The sequence below is a fragment of the Ornithorhynchus anatinus genome, chromosome 1 (genome assembly GCF_004115215.2).
Source record: "Ornithorhynchus anatinus isolate Pmale09 chromosome 1, mOrnAna1.pri.v4, whole genome shotgun sequence".
Taxonomy (NCBI): Eukaryota; Metazoa; Chordata; class Mammalia; order Monotremata; family Ornithorhynchidae; genus Ornithorhynchus; species Ornithorhynchus anatinus.
The window spans coordinates 179959093-179980798 of record NC_041728.1 but is presented as its reverse complement, the minus strand read 5'-3'; the positions used below and the strand labels follow the sequence as shown (position 1 = coordinate 179980798).

At 54.0% G+C, this 21706-nt stretch overlaps 1 protein-coding gene across 1 annotated transcript in view; it reads left to right on the top strand.

Moving 5' to 3' along the window:
• Window positions 1–21706, top strand: part of LOC103166230 (tensin-1-like) — a 199331-nt gene that overhangs the window by 56845 nt on the left and 120780 nt on the right. Inside the window, 3 exon segments of the mRNA XM_029063050.1 lie at window positions 6042–6080; window positions 9757–9807; window positions 19764–19840. Coding sequence (XP_028918883.1) covers window positions 6042–6080; window positions 9757–9807; window positions 19764–19840 — 167 coding nt within the window.

The following is a 21706-nucleotide window of genomic DNA, read 5'->3' as shown; positions in this document are numbered from 1 at the left end:
ATGATATAATGCTCTCTGCAGACTTGCTATAGCAACAAACTTTGAATTTAAGGGTGATAAGCCATGAGTACTGTGTCATATATATGTCCGTAACCCATCAGTCGAGTAAATGGTATTGTCATTGCTTACGACATTTTAAGCAAAATTTTGTCAAATGGCCTAATTCCTGCCCCTTCAGTCTGTGTAGGCCAATTGGCAGATTTTTGCCCAGTGGTAAATTATAACAGGCTGTGCTACATTAAGCTAGTTTCCCTGCTACGTTCATAAAAAGTGCTTAGTACAGTGCTCTGCACAAAGTAAGCGTTCAATAAATACTCTTGAATGAACATAGAAATCATGGCCTAGTGGAAAGAGCACGCGACTGGGAATCAGAAGACCTGGGCACTTGCTCTGCCATGCGTCTTATCTTGGACCCATCAATTTTGTCTTTGTCCTCTCCCAAGCACTTAGTACAGTGCTCTGCACACACAGTGGATTCATTCAATCGTATTTATTGAGCGATTACTATGTGTGGAGCACTGTACTAAGCGCTTGGAATGTACAATTCGGCAATAGATAGAGACAGTCTCTGCCCAATAATGGAAGAATGGGTGGATCCGTTTACTGTTATATTGTCTTCTCCCAACTGCTTAGTACAGTACTTTGCACACAGTAGGTGCTCAATAAATAGCAGCGTGGCTCAGTGGAAAGAGCAGGGGCTTGGGTGTCAGAGGTCATGGTTCGAAACCCAGCTCCACCACTTGTCAGCTGTGTGACTGTGGGCAAGTCACTTAACTTCTCTGTGCCTCAGTTACCTCATCCGGAAAATGGGGATTGGGACTATGAGCCTCATGAGGGACAATCTGATTACCCTGTATCTACCCCAGCGCTTAGAACAGTGCTCTGCACATAGTAAGCGCTTAACAAATACCAACATTATTATAAATATGATTGGATGAATGGACGGATCTGTTTATTGTTATACTGTCTTCTCCCAAGCGCTTTAGTACAGTACTTTGCACAAATGTTTTGTTTTGTTGTCTATCTCCCCCGTTTAGACTGTGATCCCACTGTTGGGCAGGGATTGTCTCTATCTGTTGCCCAATTGTACATTTCAAGCGCTTAGTACAGTGTTCTGCACATAGTCAGCGCTAAATAAATACGATTGAATGAATGAATGAATGAAGCGCTCAAGAAGTACAGTTGAGTGAACGAATGAATGTTCCCCGGGAATATTATTCTCCTTCCTCAGCGAGAAGGTTGGCGTTAGAGGAGCGGAGTGTGTGGGCCGGGCTGGACTAGGAAGGTAGAGAGATGAGGTAGGAGGGGGTGACCTGATGGACGGCTTTAAAGCCGACGGTGAGGAGTTTTTGTTTGAAGTGGAGGTGAGTGGGCAACCCCTGGAGGGTCTTGAGGAGAGGAAAGACACGGACTGAACGTTTTTGTAGGAAAATGATCCCAGCAGCAGAGTGAAGTAATGTCTATACTTTATTTGTGGCTTAGTGGCTACAGCACTGGTTTAGGAGGTCAGAAGGACCTGGATTCTAATCCCAGCTCTGCCACGTGTCCGCTCTGTCACCTTGGACAAGCCACTTCACTTCTGTGGGCCTCAGCGGCCTCATCTGTAAAATGGGGATGAAGACTGTGAGTTCCCAATGGGACAACCTGATGACCTTCTATCTACCCCAGTGCTTAGAACAGTGTTTGGCACCTAGTACGTGCTTAACAAATACCATCATTATTACTATTTCCTCATCTGTAAAATGGGGATGAGGACTGTGAGCCCCAAAGGGCACAACCTGATGATCTTGTATTTACCCCAGCGCTTAGAACAGTGCTTGGCACATAGTAGGCGCTTAACAGACGCCAACATTATCAATAAATACGAATGAATGAATGAATGAATGAATGAATGAATGAATGAATGAATGAATGAATGAAGAGAGAGTGAGCGCGCGCGCCAGCGCCCAGGGTGCGGTCACGTGCTCCGCAGCGGCCCCTGGCGGCGGGACACGACGTGGTCTGCGCCACGACCTGGGCCCCCGCCCCCATTGCTCCCCTTTCCTCCCTCAGTGCTTCCCCTGCTCTGCCCATTGCTCTTCCCTCCGCCCCCAGTGCTCCTCCTTCCGCTGCTCCCCCTGCTCTGACCATTGCTCCTCCCTCTGCCCCAGTGCTCCCCCTGCCCTGCCCATTGCTCCCCCCTCCGCCCCCAGTGCTTCCCTGCGCCCAGTGCTCTCCCTGCTCTGATCATTGCTCCTCCCTCCGCCCCAGTACTCCCCCTGCCCTGACCATTGCTCCTCCCTCTGCCCCCAGTGCTCCCCCTTCCCTGACCATTGCTCTTCCCTCCGACCCAGTGCTGCCCCTCGGCCTGACCATCGCTCCTCCCTTCACCCCCAGGGTTCCCCCTCCCGCCTCTCCTCCTGCTCTAATCCTTGCTCCTCCCTCCACCCCCAGTGTTGCCCTTTCTGCTGCCCGGGCCTGACCATCGCTCCTCCCTCCACTCCCAGTGCTCCTCTTTCCCCTGCTCCCCCTGCTCTGACCGTTGCTTCTGCCTCTGCCCCCAGTGCTCCCCCTTCCCTGGCCATTGCTCTTCCCTCCGACCCAGTGCTCCCCCTTGGCCTGACCATCGCTCCTCCCTTCACCCCCAGTGCTCCCCCTCCCGCCTCTCCTCCTGCTCTAATCCTTGCTCCTCCCTCCTCCCCCAGTGTGGCCCTTTCCTCTGCCCGGGCCTGACCATCGCTCCTCCCTCGGCCCCCCGTGCTCCCCCTGCCCTGACCATCGCTCGGAGCATGTTTGCCCCCCTCCTCCTCCTCTCCCTCCTCCTGCCCCTCCCCACCACCATCTCCCCCCTGCCCTCCACCCCCTAGCTCGGCACCTCTCCAGTCTCGTGACAGAAGAAGAATGCGTGTGTGCCAGGGCCTCCTTCCAAGGGCGGGTGCCGCCCGAGAGGGAGAAGACCGGAGAAATTGGGCAACGGGGGGGTGGTGATGCCCAGAGAGGAGCAAGGAGGGAGGCGGGCGCACCCAGAGACGCAGGACGCAGAGAGACAGAGAGACACACACACAGAAAGAGACAAAAGCCAGGAAGGGAGAGACCCGGACAGTCTTTAGAGGTCAGTGACTTGTGCAGAACCTGCGGGCCCAGGGTTTTGTGTCGGTGTGTGGGTCTGCGCGTGTATGCGTCTGAGTGTGCGTGTTTGTGTTGGGAGGGTTTTTAGAGAGAGGCACAGACACCCTGGCCGATGGGCGACGGAGCTGGTGCAACGGTAATAATAATTCTAATGAGGGTATTTGTGAAGGGCTTACTATGCGCCGGGCACCGTACTAAGTGCTGGGGTGGATCCAAGCACATGGGGATGGACCCAGTCCCTGTCCCCTGTGGACTCACCCTCTTAAACCCCCTTTTCCAGATGAGGGAACTGAGGCCCGGAGACGTGAGGTGACTTGGCCGAGGTCAAGCTGGCATGGCTGATGGTCCTGAGGGAGGGGGGTGGGGAGGGGGTTGGTGTGGGCAGTGGAGGGGGCAGTGGGGGAGGAGGGGGTGGGCAAGGGGGAGAAGTGCCACGGGAAGAGAGACTGTCTCTGTTGCAGTGCCCAGTTTTGTGTCTCTGGGGGGAGACACAGGGTGGTGGGGGAAGGTTTGGGGGGGTCGGGGGGGAGGGGCGGTCCAGCTGAGGGAGGGGGCCGGACCTCCGGGGGCGGGGGCGGCACCGGCCGGACGCCTGCAGCGAGCGGGAGGCTGGGCAGAGCTGGCCCAGCTATACTCTGGGGCCCAGATTGGACTGTCTGCTCTCAAGTACTCAGTACAGTGTTCTGCCCACAGTAGACTGTGGACTCTCCCAAGCGCTCAGTACAGTGCTCTGCCCACAGTAGACTGGACTCTCCCAAGCTCTCAGGATAGGGCTCTGCCCACAATAGACTGTGGACTCTCCCAAGCGCTCAGTACAGTGCTCTGCCCACAGTAGACTATGAGCTCCCCAAGGGCAGGGATCTTATCTGCGTGACTCAGTGGAAAGAGCATGGGCTTTGGAGTCAGAGGTCATGAGTTCGAATCCCAGCTCTGCCACTTGTCAGCTGTGTGAGTGTGGGCAAGTCACTTCACTTCTCTGGGCCTCAGTTACCTCATCTGTAAAATGGGGATTAAGACTGTGAGCCCCACGTGGGACAACCTGATTCCCCTGCGTCTACCCCAGTGCTTAGAACAGTGTTCTGCACATAGTAAGTGCTTAACAAATACCAACATTATTATTATTATTATTATCTACCAACTCTAGTGTCTTCTCATTCATTCATTCAGTAGTATTTATTGAGCACTTACTATGTGCAGAGCACTGTACTGAGTCCTTGGATTTGTTTTTGTCTGTCTCCCCCAATTAGACTGTAAGCCTATCAAAGGGCAGGGACTGTATCTGTTACCGATTTGTACATTCCAAGTGCTTAGTAATAATAATAATAATAATGTTGGTATTTGTTAAGCGCTTATTATGTGCAGAGCACTGTTCTAAGCGCTGGGGTAGACGCAGGGGAATCAGGTTGTCCCACGTGGGGCTCACAGTCTTAATCCCCATTTTTTACAGATGAGGGAACTGAGGCACAGAGAAGTAAAGTGACTTGCCCACAGTCACACAGCTGACAAGTGGCAGAGCTGGGGAGCCCTGACTCCAAAGCCCGTGCTCTTTCCACCACGCCACGCTGCTTCTCTAGTACAGTGCTCTGCACATAGTAAGCGCACAATAAATACTATTGAATGGATGAATGAATGAATGTACAATTCGGCAACAGATAGACAATCCCTGTCCAACGACGGGCTCACAGTCTAAACGCCCAAACACTCAGCACAGTGTTCTGCTCCTAGGAGCCTGTCTGCTCCTTGAGAACAGGGATTATGTCTACTATCGTCCTCTCGCAAGCGCTCAGCGCGGTGCTTTGCACTCAGTAGTCTGTCAGCTCCTTGAGGACAGGGATCATGTCTACTAACTACTAACAGAGAAGCAGTGTGGTCTAGCGGGTAGAGCCCAGGCCTGGGAGTCAGAAGGATCTGGGTTCTAGTCCCGGCTCTGCCAGTTGTCTGCTGTGGGACCATGGGCAAGTCACTTCACTTCTCTGGGCCTCAGTTCCCCTGTCTGGAAAATGAGGATGGAGACTGTGTCTGACCTGATTGGCTTGTATCCACCCCAGCGCTTTGTAATGATAAAGATGATGATGATGATTGTGCTATTTGTTGAGCACTTACTATGTACTAGGCGCTGTACTAAGCGCTGGGACGGATCCAAGCAAATCAGTCGGACCAGTCCCTGTTCCACGTGGGGCTCACAGTCTCAATCCCCCTTTTCCATATGAGGGAACTGAGGCCCAGAGAAGCGAAGTGACTGCCCCAAAGTCACCCAACAGACCAGTGGCGGAGCCAGGATTCGAACCCATGATCTTCTGACGCCCAGGCTTTACCCACTGCACCATCCTGATTCTCTTCTGTGCCATGCTGCTTTTCTACTTCTGCTTCTCTGCTTCTCTAGTACAGTGCCTGGCACATAGTCAGCGCTTAACCAATACCAGAGACAAGCAGCGTGGCTCAGTGGAAAGAGCCCGGGCTCGGGAGTCAGAGGGCGTGGGTTCTAATCCCGGCTCCGCCGCTTGTCTGCTGTGTGACTTTGGGCAAGTTACTTCACTTCTCTGTGCCTCAGTTACCTCATCTGTAAAATAGAGATTAAGATTCTGAGCCCCACGTGGGACAACCTGATGACCTTGTATCTACCCCGGTGCTTAGAACAGTGCTTGGCACATAGTAAGCGCTTAACAAATAACAAAATTATTATCCAACCTGCCATAGCTATTATTATTATTATTATATTAATTAATAATAATAGATAATAGTAATAATCTACTCTATTATTATTAGAGTAGACTGTGAGGTCCTTTTCTTGTACGCGGTCCAGTCTGTGACCCCCCGGCCCCTGCCGTCCTCCGCTCCATGTGGTGTTATATGTGTATTTGTGTTTAGTGTGCGTTTGTGTGTGTGTCCGGTTTTCTGGGTGCTCACGTGCTCTCCCTCCTGCCTCTCCGCAGCCTCTCAGGACGGAAAGCCCGGCCGACAATGTAGACCCGGTAAGGGGGCTTCTGGGGGGCGAGGGGAGCGTTGTTGGGGGGCTGGGACGCGGAAGGCCCGGCCTGGGAGTCAGAAGGTCGTGGGTTCTAATCCCGGCTCGGCCACTTGTCTGCTGTGTGGCCTCTGGCAAGTCGCTTCCCTTTCGAGGCCTCAGTCCCCTCATCTGGAAAATGGGGAGTGAGACTGGGAGCCTTATGTGGGAAAGGGATGCTGTTCAACCCGATTGACTTGTATCCACCCCAGCGCTTAGTAATAATAATGTTGGTATTTGTTAAGTGCTTACTAGGTGCAGAACACTGTTCTAAGTGCTGGGATAGATACAGGGTAATCGGGTTGTCCCACGTGAGGCTCACAGTTAATCCCCATTTTACAGATGAGGTAACTGAGGCGCAGAGAAGTAATAATAATAATAATGTTGGTATTTGTTAAGCGCTTACTATGTGCAGAGCACTGTTCTAAGTGCTGGGGTAGACACAAGGGAATCAGGTTGTCCCACGTGGGGCTCACAGTCTTAATCCCCATTTTACAGATGAGGGAACTGAGGTTCAGAGAAGTTAAGTGACTTGCCCAAAGTCACACAGCTGACAAGCGGCAGAGCTGGGATTCGAACCCATGACCCCTGACTCCGGAGCCCAGGCTCTTTTCACTGAGCCATACAGTGCCTGGAAGACTGTGGGCCCGTTATTGAGCAGAGATTGTCTCTATCTGTTGCCGAATTGTACATTCCAAGTGTTTAGTACAGTGCTCTGCACACAGTAAGCACTCAATAAATACGATTGAATGAATAGTAAGTGCTAAACAAATACCATTATTAATATTATTATTGTTATTATTATTATTATGGCACCCACCACCCACTGTACCCTGACCCGGGTCAGAGTCAGAGAGAGACAGGGATGTAGAGACAGACACTCACAAGAGATAGAGAGACACGCAGGAACACAGAGCCGACAGACGGAGACATGGAGAGAACGATGCACATACTCACACAAACAAACACATGATAATAATAACAATGGTGTTTGTTAAGAGCTTACTATGTGTCGAGCACTGTTCTAAGCGTTGGGGTAGATAGAAGGTAATCAGGTTGTCCCACTTGGGGTTCACAGTCTTCATCCCCATTTTCCAGTCTTCATCCCCATTTTCCAGATGAGGTAACTGAGGCACAGAGAAGTTTGTTGGGTATTTGTTAAGCGCTTACTATGTGCCAAGCACTGTTCTAAGTGCTGGGGTAGATACAGGGTAGTCAAGTTGTCCCACGTGGGGCTCAGACTTTTAATCCCCATTTTCCAGATGAGATCACTGAGGCATAGAAAAGTGAAGTGACTTGACCGAGGTCACCCAGCTGACAAGTGACGGAGCCGGGATTAGAACCCACGACCTTCTGACTCCCAAGTCCGGCCTCTTTGCCACTGAGCCATGCTGCTTCTCATCTAGTCTCACATAGACACATACACACACAAACCCACACAAACACACACAAAACACACGACAGACAGGACATGGAAACACTGATACACAGATATGTGTCCGACAGAGATGGAGACACAGGTGCGCACACACACACACACACACACACACCAGATTGACAGAGGTGGAGACACTGACACACAGAGGCGGAGGGACACACAAAAATGCACCACAGACATGGAGACATCACACACACGAGTGACAGAGAGATCCACAGAAACCCATGACTGACAGAGATACGGAGATACTGAGACACCCACACAAACTCATGACGGACGGACGGAGATATGGAGATACCAACGTAAAGAAACAGAGTCACGCAGAAACACGTGACAGAGACATGGAGACAGACGCAGAGACATTCATTCATTCACTCAATCGTATTTATTGAGCACTTACTGTGTGCAGAGCACTGGACTAATCGCTTGGAAAGTACAATTGGGCAACAGGTAGAGACCATCCCTGCCCTACAACAGGCTCACATTCTAGAAGGGGGGAGACAGACAACAAAACACGTAGACGGGCATCGATAGTGTCAATATAAATAGAATTATAGCTATATACATATCATTAATAAAAAAGAGTAATAAATAATATATACAAATATGCACAAGTGCTGTGGGGAGGGGAAGGGGGTAGAGCAGAGGGAGGGAGTCGGGGCGATGGGGAGGGGAGGAGGAGCAGAGGGCAAGGGGAGCTCAGTGTGGGAAGGCCTCTTGGAGGAGGTGAGCTCTCAGTAGGGCTTGGAAGAGGGGAAGAGAATGAGTTTGGCGGAGGTGAGGAGGGAGGGCGTTCCGGGACGGCGGGAGGACGCGGGCCGGGGGTCGACGGCGGGACGGGTGAGAACGGGGGATGGTGAGGAGGTGGGTGGCGGAGGAGTGGAGCGTGCGGAGTGGGCAGGAGAAAGAGAGAAGGGAGGAGAGGTAGGAGGGGGCAAGGGGATGGACAGCTCTGAAGCCAGACATGACAGAGACATGGAGACACTGACACCCAGAGACACAGAGTCCCACAGAAGCATATGCCAGAGACATTCATTCAGTAGTATTTATTGAGCGCTTACTATGTACAGAGCACTGTACTAAGCACTTGGAATGTACAATTCAGCAACAGAGAGAGACAATCCCTGCCCAATGACAGGCTCACAGTCTAGAAGGGAGGAGACAGACGGCAGAGTAAAACAGAACAATTGTTGTCCCTCCTGGGACTCACAGTCTTAATCCCCCTTTTACAGATGCGGTCACTGAGGCACAGAGAAGTGAAGTGACCTGCCCAAAGTCACACATCTGACAAGTGGCAGAGTTGGGATTAGAACCCAAGACCTCTGACTCGCAGGGCTGGGCTCTTTCTGCTAAGCCATGACAGAGACAGGGAAACAGCAGAGATTGGCACACTGTTCTAAGCACTGGGGTAAAAATAAGATAATTGGGTTGGATCCAGTCCCTGTCCCCCATGGGGCCCACGGCCTTAATCCCCATTTTACCAAATGAGGGAACTGAGGCCCAGAGAAGTGAAGTGACTTGCCCAAGATCATGCAGCAGTCACTAATAATTATAATGATTATGGTACTTTTTAAGTGCTTACTTTGTGCCAAGCACTGTTCTAAGCGCTGAGGTAAATTCAAGTTAATCAGGTTGGACACAGTCCCTGTCCCACCTGGGGCTCCCAGTCTTCATCACCATTTTACAGATGAGGGAACTGAGGCCCAGAGAAGTAAAATGACTTGCCCAAGGTCACACAGTAGATGCGTGGCAGAGCCGGGATTAGAACCCATGACCTTCTGACTGCCAGGCCCAGGCTCTACCCACTAGGCCATGCTGCCCACGTGGGACAGGGTCTGTGTCCGAACTGAAACTGTCAGCGCATTGCTGGCCGGGAATGTGTCTGTTTTTTCTTGGATTGCCCTCCCCCGAATGGTTAGTACAGTGCTCTGCACCCAGTAGATGCTCAATCAATAGTATTGGCTGAATGAATTATCCTCTATCTACCCCAGCGCTTAGCCCAGTGCTTAGCACAGAGTTAGCCCGAAACAAATGCCACAATTACCGTGATAAACCAGACCGAACGAGACGATTAACCCCTGCTTCCTCTCTGCCTCCGTCTCTCTCTCCGTTTCTCTCACTCTCTGTCTCTCACTCCCCCTGTCTCCTGTGTCTCTCTGGGTCTCTGTCTCCCCCGTCTCTGTGTGTGTCTCTGCTTCCTCCACAGGGGGAAGGGACCTCGCGGCGTGGGTTAACCCTCAAGAGCCCTGCAGAAGACGTGAGTGTTGAGGGGGGGAGGGGCAGTGGGGAAGGGGGTGGGGAGAGAGCCGGTCGTCGTAAGCAGTCAATAAATATGATTGATTGATTGATTGGGCGGGGCGGGGAAACCGCTGTGGGCCGACAGCTGTGTAACAGCTTTAGCAACAAACAGACAGGACCACATTCTGCTACTTTTTGGCTTCTTCCCCTCCGGCCCCCAACGGGTCGGGGTGGGTTGACGGTTGGACCCCGTCCTCAGAGCCAGACCGCTGTGTTTTGGGCCGACTCGGTGCGGTCCCGCGGGCCTGCTCTGGGGCCTGGAGCCAACCCCTCACCCACATCCCGCCTCTGGCCTGGAATAGCCTCCCTCCTCAAATAATAATAATGACGATGGTATTGGTTAAGCGCTTACTATGTGCCAAGCACTGTTCTAAGCACTGGGAGTGATACGAGGTAATGAGGTTGTCCCACGTGGGGCTCACAGTCTCGATCCCCATTTTACGGATGAGGTCACGGAAGCCCAGAGAGGTTAAATGAGTTGCCCAGGGTCACACAGCTGACAAGTGACGGAGCCGGGATTAGAACCCATGACCTCTGGCTCCCAAGCCCGGGCTCTCGCCACTAGTCTATGCTGCTTCTCTGACAGACACTGTCCCCTCCTTCAAAGTCTTATCGAAGGCCCATCTCCTCCAAGTGGCCTTCCCTGATTAAGCTCTCCTTTCCTCTTCTCCCACTCCCTTCTGCGTCACCCTGACTTGTTCCCTTTATCTATCACCCCCCTCCAAGCCCCACACCACTTATGTCCCTGTCTGTCATTTATTTATTTCTGTTCATGTCCATCTCCCCCTCTAGACTGTAAGCTCACTGTGGGCAGGGAATGTATCTGTTATACTGCTATATTGGACTCTCCCAAGCACTTAGTTACAGTGCTCTGCATACAGTAAGTGCTCAGTGAATACGATTGACTGACTGATTGACTGACTGAAGTCCATATCTATGGTTTATTTCTATCAATGTCTGTCTTCCCCCCCTCTAGACTGTAGGCTTGTTGTGGGCAGGGAAGGTGTCTGTTTATTTTTCTATCATACTCTCCCAAGGGCTTAGTACAGTGCTCGGTACACAGTGAGCGCTCAATAAATACGCTCGAATGAAGGAATGGCACAGGGCAGAGCTGGGTAGAGGGGCCGCCCAGGGGCGCAGACCCCAGTCCCCAATTTCTCACCGGCTCCCCAGCTTCCAGTCTCCCCAGGGTGGGACAGTGGGCCCTGAGGGAAGCCCAGCTGGGCAAACTGAGGCCCCAGACGAGCGAGGACTTCCGGACTCCCGCTTGGGGATCGCTGGACGCAAGACTGCGGGCGTCGTGCCCACTGACGGTGCGATCATTCATTTAATCGATTAGACTGTGAGCCCGTCACTGGGCAGGGATTGTCTCTATCTGTTGCCAAATTGTCCATTCCAAGCGCTTAATACAGTGCTCTGCACATAGAAAGCACTCAATAAATACTATTGAATGAATTCAATCACATTTATTGAGCACTTACTGTGTACAGAGCCCTGTACTAAGCACTTGGGAGACTACAATCCAACACTAAACAGATGCATTCCCTGCCCGCAACGAGCTTACACTCTAGTGGGGTGGGGGAGACAGACATTAGTATAAAAATAAATGACAGATGTGGACATAAGTGGTGTGGGGCTGGGAGGGGGGAATGAAGAAAGGGAGCAAGTCAGGGCGACGCAGAAGGGAGTGGGAGTTGAGGAAAAGTGGGGCTTAGTCAGGGAAGGCCTCCGGGAGGAGGTGGGCCTTCAATCAGGCTTTGAAGGGTGGTGGGGAGAGTCAATATCTGGCAGGATTTGAGGAGGGAGGGCGTTCCAGGCCAGAGGCGGGACGTGGGCCAGAGATCGGCGGTGAGACAGGTGAGATGGAAGCCCAGTAAGAAGGTAAGCGCTAGAGGAGCAAAGTGCAGCCATCTAATGATAATAATAATAATAATGATGATGGCATTTGTTAAGCGCTTACTATGTGCAAAGCACTCTTCTAAGCACTGTTTCTCAGTCAATCATATTTATTGAGCGCTTACTGGGAGCGGAGCACTGTACGAAGCACTTGGGAGAGGACATTAGAACAATAAACAGACACATTCCCTGTCCACAACGAGCTGACAGGCTAGGGAGTGTGGAAGAGGAGAAGGAGCCTAATATATCTGGGGTCCTGGTCCACCCTCTCCCTAATTCTGGTGGAGTCTGATCCTTCCGGGCTCCCGGGCCTAACCCCACCCCAAAAAGCCCGTCTCGTTGCCATCCAGAGGTGTATTTGTGTGTGTCTGCTGTTGTGGCACCTAGGAGGGCATTTGTTTTTGAGTTTTCAGGGGGTTGGGGGGGATGTGTGTGTTTGTGTGTGTGTGTGAGAGAGAGAGAGAGAAAATGTGGGTATGTGTTTGTGTGAGTGTGTGTGTAATAATAATAATAGTGATGTTGGTATTTGTTAAGCACTTACTATGTGCCAAGCACCATTCTAAGCGCTGGGGTAGATACAAGGTAATCAGGTTTTCCCACGTAGGGCTCACAGTCTTCATCCCCATTTTACAGATGAGGTCACTGAGGCACAGAGAAGTGAAGTGACTCGCCCAAGGTCACACAGCTAAGTGGCGGAGCCGGGATTAGAACCCACGACCTCTGACTCCCAAGCCCGCGCACTTTCCACTGAGCCACGCTTTTGTGTCAGCCCGAGAAGGAGCGTGGATAGAGCCCCGGGCCTGGGAGTCAGAAGGAACTGGATTCTAATCCCGGCTCCATCACTTGTCGTCTAGACTGTGAGCTCGTTATGGACAGGGATCGTGCCTGTTTATTGTCGGATCGTCCTCTCCCAAGCGCTTAGTACAGTGGTCTGCATACAGTAAGCCTTCAATAAATACGATTGAATGAATGAACGCTGCCTGACCTTGGGCAAGTCACTTCTCTGTTGCCTCAGTTCCCTCATCTGTAAAGTAGGGATTAAGGCTGTGAGCCCCATGTGGGACAGGGACTGGGTCTAACCTCATAAACTCACATCAACCCCAGTGCTTAGTCCAGTGCCTAGTACATAGTAAGCGCTACTTCACTTCTCCGTGCGTCAGTTTACCTCATCTGTAAAATGGGGATCGCGACCGGGAGCCCCATGTGGGACGGGGACCGTCCAACTCGATTTGCTTGTATCCACCCCCGTGGTTAGTACAATGCCTGGCACGTAGTAAGCGCTTAACAAATACCATCAATATTATTATTTAATAAAACAACAAAAAAACCCACAAAACAAAAAGCCGTATGCCTCGTTCCCTGCCAGGGCCTCTCTCTGGCAGCAGCGATCACATGCCCAAACTCCGTTGAAAACAGGAAACCCAGCCGCAGCTGCCTGGTGACTTGGGAGAGCGAGGGTGGGGGCTGGTGTCCATCTGTCTGGGTGGCCGGAAGGGCCGGTCGGCGGCCGGAGCTGGGGCTTACGGAGTCTCTATCCCAACTCCGCATCTCCCTGGCCTAGTTCTTTCCCGCCCACAGCCTCCGCTGGCCTCCCCCGGGCCTCCCCTGGGTCTCCGCTGGGCCTCCGTTGGGCGTTGGGCAGCGTGGCCTAGTGGAAAGCGCATGGGAGGTGAGGAAAAGTGGCGCTTACTTAGTCAGGGAAGGCCTCTTGGAGGAGATGGACCTTCAGGAAGGCTTTGAAGGCGGGGAGAGTCATTTTCCGTCAGATTTGAGGACGGAGGGCGTTTCGGGGCAGAGGGAGGACGTGGGTGAGGAGTTGGTGGCAAGACAGCGTGGCTCAGTGGAAGGAGCTCGGGCTGGGGAGTCAGAGGTCATGGATTCAAATCCCCGCTCCGCCGCTTGTCAGCTGTGTGACTTTGGGCAAGTCACTCCTCTGTGCCTCAGTTACCTCAACTGTAAAATAGGCACTAAGACTGTGAGCCCCACGTGGGACAACCTGATCGCCTTGTATCCCCCCCCGGGCTCAGAACAGTGCTTTGCACTTAGTAAGCGCTTAACAAATGCCATCATCATTATTATTATTATTATTAAAACAGGTGAGATGGAGGCCCAGTGAAAAGGTTGGTATCAGAGGAGCGAAAGTGTGAGGGCTGGGTTATAGAAGAAGAGAAGGAGTGTGGCTTAGTGGAAAGAACCCGGGCTTGGGAGTCAGAGGTCCTGGGTCCTAATCCCGGCTCCGCCACTTGTCCGCTGTGTGACTTTGGGCAAGTCACTTCACTTCTCTGTGCCTCAGTTCCCTCATCTGTAAAATGGAGATTGACTGTGAGCCCCACGTGGGACCACCTGACGACCTTGTATCTCCCCCAGCTCTTAGAACGATGCTCGGTACGTAGTAAGCGCTTAACAAATACCATCGTCATTATTATTAAGAGACGCGAGGTGAGGCAGGAGGGGGCAAGGCGATGGAAGGCTTTATGGGCGAGGGTCAGGCATGTTCATAGCAGCTGCTGTGACCCACCCCAGAGGTGGCTGCTCTGGAGCGACAGCTGAAGCTCCTCAGCCCCGCGTGGCCCCGGGGGGGACGGGAGGTGAGGGGTGAGGGAAGATGGCCGGGTCTCGGGGGCTTCAACGACTCCTCATCAGGGACGGCAGAGACGGAGAGCGATGGGGTGGCGGGTCTGGGCCGGCGAGGCGGGAGGCCGCCGGGCCGGGGCTCGGGAGGAACGTGTTTCTGGCTCGGGGCCATGAGGTCGGTCCTTCCAGCCTCTCCCCCCAAACAGGTCCCCACCCCCAAACCCCAGAGACCCTTGGAGTCCACCCAACCTCTCCCTCCTCCGGCCACCGCCGCGAGCGTCCAATCCCTGGGCCGGCTGGCCTCGGGAGGCCTGGACGGGGCGGAGGCCGAGGAAGCAGGAAGCAGGAGGCGGTGGCGGCTCGCTCGTTGGGCCGCTCGGTTTCCTCCCGCCGTCCCCTCCCCTCTGCAAGCACCCGGGAACCCCCCGAGTCTGTGGGCGAGCCCCCGTCCCCCAAGGGAGAGCCCCGGCGGCCCAGAGGGCCGGGGTGTGTTTGGGGGGGCGGCGGTCTCTGAGCCCTTCTGGGCAGAGGGTTGAGGGGCAGGCGGCTGCCAGCGCTGAGTGCAAATTCTGCCTGGATGTGGCAGGGGTAGGGTAAGTCGAGTCCCTGCTCTGTGCTCCATAATAATAATAATGATGATGATGATGGTATTTGTTAAGTGCTTATTATGTGCCGAGCACTGTTCTAAGCACTGGGTAGATACAAGCTAGACAGGTTGTCCCAGGTGGCGCTCACGGTCTTATCCCCATTTTTCTGATGAGGTAACTGAGGCACAGAGAATTAACTGGCCTGCCCAAAGTCACACAGCGGACAAGTGGCGGAGCCTGGATTAGAACCCACGACCTCTGACTCTCAAGCCCTTGCTCTTGCCGCTAAACCACGCTGCTTCTCTAAATCCCCCACCCCCGCCCTCCAGCCTTGCACCCCGTGTTTGTGAGGGTGAGGTGGGGGCGGGGAGGGAAGGAGAGGGTCCAGTTTTGGGGCAGGGGTCGGGAAGGGGGGTAGGTGACCCGTCCGCCCGTCTCTGCCCCCCACCCAAGGGAGAGGGTGCCTACCCCAGACTTCTCCGATCCAGAACAGGCTCCAGGATAGGGGAGGGGGCCCGGAGGAACAGGAGTTTGTAGGGGGAAGATGGGGGGCTGGGGCACTGGGAGACGGGGGTGGGATGGTGGTCAGTGGGGCTGGTCCGGCAGAGGAAAAGGAACCATCTGGGGACCAGAGAAGAGATGGGAGGTGGTCCCAGAGTAGGGGGGAGTTTGGGGCCTAGAAAGGAGGGATTGGGATCTGGGGGTGGGGGTTTCTTGGAGTGGGGGACGGGGGTGGTTCAGGAGGGAAGGGTGTGTGGTCCAGGAGGGAGGGGCTAGGATCCAGTAGGGATGTCCTGGATTCGGGGGTGGGGGGGATCCAGGAGGGAATGACCCCAGGGGTCCAGAAAGGAGGGGCTGGGATCGGCGGGGTTGGGGGGAGTCCCCAGAGTTGGGAGGAGTCCAGGGGCCCAAGGGGGTGCCTAGAATCCAGGAAGGAGGGAGGGATCAAGGTCCAGGAGGGAGGGTCTGAGGCCACGGGATACCCCTTCTAGACTGTAAACCCGGTGTGGGCAGGGATTATCTCTCTTTATTGCTGAATTGTACTTTCCCAAGCGCTTAGTCCAGTGCTCTGCACACAGTAAATGCTCAATACGTACTATTGAATGAATGAATAATAATGATGGTGTTTGTTAAGCACTTACTATGTGCCAGGCACCGTACTAAGCGGTGTTGTCGGTACAAACAAGTTGGGTTGGACCCAGTCCCGGTGTCCACGGTTTCAATCCCTATTTTCCAGATGGGGGAACTGAGGCCCGGAGAAGTGAAGTGACTCACCCAAGATCACGCAGCCAACGAGAGAAGCAGCGTGACTTAGTGGCAAGAGCCCAGGCTTGGGAGTCAGAGGTCATGGGTTCTAATCCCAGCTCCACCACTTATCAGCTGGGTGACTTTGGGCAAGTCATTTCACTTCTCCGTACCTCAGTGACCTCAGCTGTAAAATGGGAATTGAGACTGTGAGCCCCACGTGAGACAGCCTGATGACCTTGTATCTACCCCAGCACTTAGAACAATGCTTGGGACATAGTAAGCGCTTAACAAATACCATTATAATTATTATTGTTCGGTGGTGGAGCCGGGATTAGAACCCACGACCTCCGAACTCCCAGGCCCGGGCTGTAACCACTATGCCATGCTGCTTCTGGATCCAGGGTCCAGGAGGAAGGGGCTGCAGTCTCAGAAGGGGGTCCAGGGTCCATGGGGGGAGGGTCTGGGGTTCAGGAGTGAAGGTCCCGGAGGGGGGTCCCAGAGTGAGGGGGTCGGGGGAAGTAGGGAGGGGGCTGGGGTCCGGGAAGGAGGGGCCGGGGCCTGCCGGGGTGGGCTGAGCTGGCTGTGGGGGCGGGGGGCATCGCTGGGGTTCTGGGCCACCCCCACTTGAGAGCCTGGCACGTGGGGCAGAGGGACCAGTCTTCATGGCCGGTCACCCCGGATGCTCCTCGGCCCGGTGTGGGCTGGGATTGTCTCTTTTTATTGCCGAATTGTACTTTCCATAACCTTGGGACAGAGCTCTGCGTGCAGTAAGCGCTCAGTAAGTACGGTTGAATGAATGAATGAATGAGGCAGAGTGGGGACTGGGGTCCAGAGGGCTGGGGCTGGGGTTGTGAGACCCCCTCCCCCCCAGTTCCTTCCCCTCCAGCCTACAGCTCCACCTTTCTGACCGAAAACAGCCGGCCTTCCCGAGCCCCCGGGCGGCTGGTGACCTTGGGGCCACTGAGGCCATCTCACTGCCTCGGGGACACCCTTGCCTAATAATAATAATAATAATAATAGTAATAATAATTCTGGTATTTGTTAAGCGCTTACTAAGTGCCAAGCACTGGAGTAGATACAAGCGAATCGGGTTGGACACAGCCCCTGTCCCACATGGGGCTCACAGACTCAATCCCCATTTCACAGATGAGGTCACTGAGGCCCAGAGCAGTGAAGTGACTTGCCCAAAGTCACCCAGCAGACAAGTGGCAGAGCTGGGATTGGAACCCATGACCTTCTGACTCCCAGGCCCAGGCTCTATCCAGGGTGCCATACTGCTTCTCAAAGCCAAAGCAGCCTAGCCTCTTTTTTTCCCCATGGTATCTGTTAAGCACTTACTATGTGTCAAACAGTGTACTAAGCGCTGGGGTAGATACCAGATAGTCAGGTCCCACATGGGTCTCCCGCCAATTTAGCGGGAGAACTCTAGACTATAAACTCGTTGTGGGTGGGGAATATCACTGTCTATTATTGTACTGTACTCTCCCAAACACTTAGTACAGTGCTCTGCACACAATAAGGACTTAATAAATACAATTGAATGAATGAATGAACAGGGATTGAATCCCTATTTTGCAGATGAGAGAACTGAGACACGGAGGACCAATCAATCAGGGGCATTTATTTAGCACATATTACGTGCAGAGCACTGTACTAAATGCTTGGGAGAGTACACTACAATTGACTTGGTAGATCCGTTCCCTGCCCGCAACGAGCTCACAGTCTGTTCAGTCAATCATATTTAGGGATTAACTGTGAGCCTCCCGTGGGACAACCTGATTACCCTGTATCTACCGCAGCTCTTAGAACAGTGCTCTGCACATAGTAAGCGCTTAACAAATACCAACATTATTATTTATCGAGCGCTTACTGAGTGCAGAGCTCTGTACTAAGCACTTGAAAAGTACAATACAGCAATAAGGAGAGACAATCCCTGCCTGGAGAAGTGAAGTGAGTTGCCCAAGGTCATGTAGCAGACAAGCGGCAGAGCCGGGATTAGAACTCAGGTCCTCTGGCTCCCAGACCCTGGGCTCTTTCAGTAGGCCAAGTGTTTGTGTGTGTGTGTGTGTGTGTGTGTGTGTGTGTGTGTCTGTGGCCTGGTGGGAGAGGTCACAGTGTCCTTGGGCAGGTCCCTGTCCCAGGTGATGGTGGACGGTCTGGGACAGTTTGTGGCCCCTCAGCAGAGAGAGCTAATAATAATAATAATGATGGCATTTGTTAAGCGCTTACTATGTGCCAAGCACTGTTCTAAGCGCTGGGGGTGGGGATACAAGGTGATCAGGTGGTCCCATGTGGGGCTCACAGTCTTCATCCCCATTTTACAGATGAGGGAACTGAGGCACAGAGAAGTGAAGTGACTTGCCCAAAGTCACACAGCTGACAAGCAGCGGAGCCAGGATTAGAACCCATGACCTCTGACTCCCAAGCCCGGGCTCTTTCCACTGAGTCACGCTGCTTCCTGGTCCTTGGGTGGGTCTAGGTCCTGGGGGATCAGTTGGTGAGTGTGTGTGTGTGCACGCGTGCCTATTGAGAGCTCACCTCCTCCAGGAGGCCTTCCCAGACTGAACCCCCCCTTTCCCTCCGCCCCTCCTCCCCTCCCCATCGCCCCGACACCCTCCCTCTGCTCTACCCCCTTCCCCTCTTCACAGCACTTGTCTATATTTATGTATATTATTTATTACTCTATTTTCATTCATTCATTCAGTAGTATTTATTGAGCGCTTACTACGTGCAGAGCACTGTACTAAGCGCTTGGAATGGACAGTTCTATTAATGATGTGTATATATCTATGATTCTGTTTATCTATTTTGACGGTATTGATGCCCGTCTATTTGTTTTGTGTTGATGTCTGTCCCACCTTTTAGACTGTGAGCCCGGTGTTGGGCAGGGATTGTCTCTATCTGTGGCTGAATTGTACATTTTAAGCGCTTAGTCCAGTGCTCTGTGCACAGTAAGCGCTCCATAAATACGATAGAATGAATGAATGTGTGTGTGCATGTAGTAAGCGCTTAACAAATGCCATCATTATTATTAGTATTATTATTATGATGTGCCTATGCCTCTCTGTGGGTGGGGCCATGGGCCTAGTGAGTCTTGTGTGTGTGGTGTGTATGTGTGTCTTTGCAGGCAGGGCTGTGGCCTAGTGAGTCAGTGTGTGTGTGTGTGTGTGTGTCTGTGTGTGGGGGTGCGTGTCCTCCCCCCTCTCTGAGGGTGGGGCCATGGCCTGGTGACTCAATGTGTGTGTCTGTGTCTGTGTGAGTGGGTGCGTGTCCCGGGGCTGTGGCCTGATGGGTCGGTGGGCCTCCGCACACGTGTATGTGTATATGTGTGCGTGTCCATGTCCGTCCTTGGACGGGATGGTGTCCTGGTGGGTCGGTTCCGTTGCCTGTGACTTAGGGTCCACAGGGGGGTCCCCCCATCATATGGGGGTCCCCCCGGCTTGGGGGTCCCTGAGTCCCAAGGTGGAGGGTGGGGCCATTGGGCCGGTGACCAAAGTGGACCTGGGTCCAGTGGAGGGTGGGGAAGGAGGGGGTGCTCCCCCCGTCTCCCAATTTTAGAACAGTGCTCCGCACATAGTAAGCGCTTAACAAATACCAACATTATTATTAGGGGTCCTGCCAGCCACTCCGGACCGGTGTCCCACGGGTGACCCACCCCCAGGCCCAGCCCCAGGCCCAGCCCTTCAGGTGAGTGGGGGCGAGAGGGTCCGTGGGAGGGGGAGGGGGGACACCAGTGGCCCTCGGGGTCCGGGCAGAGTTGGGTGGGGTCGACAGAGTGGGGGGTGCGGAGGAGCGGGGCTGGTGGGAATGGGGAACTAGGGGCTGGAACTGCAGCAGGAGGGAGGCAGGGTAGACAGAAGGAAGGTCAGCGGAGGGGTCAGCCGGGGGAACCCGGTGGAGCAGCTTGCCGGTGAGGGGCGAGGAGGAGGAGGGGGAGAGGAAAGTGAGGAGGGGGAGAGGAAAGTGAGGAAGGGGAAAGGGAAGGAGGAGGGGAGAGGGGAAAGACAAGGAGGGATGAAGGAGGGATGAAGGGGGAGGAGGAGGAGGAGGGGCAAGAGGAATGGAAGGAGGGGATAAAGGAGGAGGAGGAGGAGGGCCAGGAGAAGGAGGGTCCAGGAAGGAGGGGGAAGAGGAGGAGGAGGAAGAGGAGAAGGAGGAGAAGAAGGGAGGGGGAAGAGGAGGAGAAAAGGGGTGGAGGAGGGGGGAGGAGGAGGGGGGAGGAGGAGGGGGGAGGAAGAGGGGAAGGAGGGAGGAGGAGGAAGGGGGGAAGAGGAAGGGGGAGGGGGAAGAGGAAGGAGGGGAAGAGAGGGAGGAGGGGAAGGGGAAAGGGGAGAGGGGGAAGAGGAAGGAGGGGAAGAGAGGGAGGAGGGGAAGTGGAAAAAGGGGGAGGAGGAAGAGGAGAAGGGGGGATAGAAGGAAAAGGGAAAGGGGGGAGGAGGAGGAGGAGGAGGGGAAGAGGAGGAGAAGGGGGAAGAGGAGGAGAAGAGGGAAGAGGAGGAGGAGGGAAGGAAGAGCGGAGGGAGGCGGAGGGAGGGAGTCCCGGGCCCGGCTGAGCAGCGCCGCCTAGTGGGCGGAGCCCCGGCGGGCGCGTCAGGGCCTTGGGGGTCCCAGGCCCGGCCTTGCCCCGGTGCCAGGTGACCCCCTCAGACCAGACTTCTCATCTCTCTGGCCCTCAGTTTCCTCATCTGTCAAATGGGGCTGAGAGATGATGTGAGCCCCTTGTGGGACAGGGACAGTGTCCAACCTGATAACCTTGCATCTACCCCAGGGCTTAGCACACTGTAAGAGCCTCTAGACTGGAAGCTTGTTGTGGGCAGGGAACTTGTCTACCAACTCTAATAATGATAATAATAATGTTGGTATTTGTTAAGCGCTTACTATGTGCAGAACACTGTTCTAAGCGCTGGGGTAGATACAGGGGAATCAGGATGTCCCACGTGAGGCTCACAATCTGAATCCCCATTTTACAGGTGAGGTAACTGAGGCCCAGAGAAGTGAAGTGACTTGCCCACAGTCACACAGCTGACAAGCGGCAGAGTCGGGATACGAATCCATGACCTCTGACTCCCAAGCCCGGGCTCTTGCCACTGAGCCACGCTGCTTACGGTGGCACTTGTGAAACAACACGGCGAAGTGGGTAGAGCCCGGACCTGGGAGTCAGAAGGTCACGGGTTCTAATCCCAGCTCTGCTTCGTATATGCTGTGTGACCTTGGGCAAGTCACTTCACTTCTCTGGACCTCAATTCCCTCCTCCATCAAATGGGGATTGAGAGCGTGAGCCCCACAGGGGACAGGGACTCTGTCCAACCCGATTCGCTTGTATCCACCCAGCACTTCGTCCAGTCCCTGGCACCCGGTAAGCACTTAACAAATGCCATAATGATCATTATTATCATTGTGAAGGGCTTGCTAGGTGCCAAGCACCGCTCTAAGCGCTGAGGTAGCGACAAGCAGGGTGACAAGATGGGCAGTAATAGCAGGATAGGCAGGTGGGCAGGATGGGGCGGAGGTGGCAGGGTGGACGGACCGGACCGGGCCGTCCGGGCGGGCGTG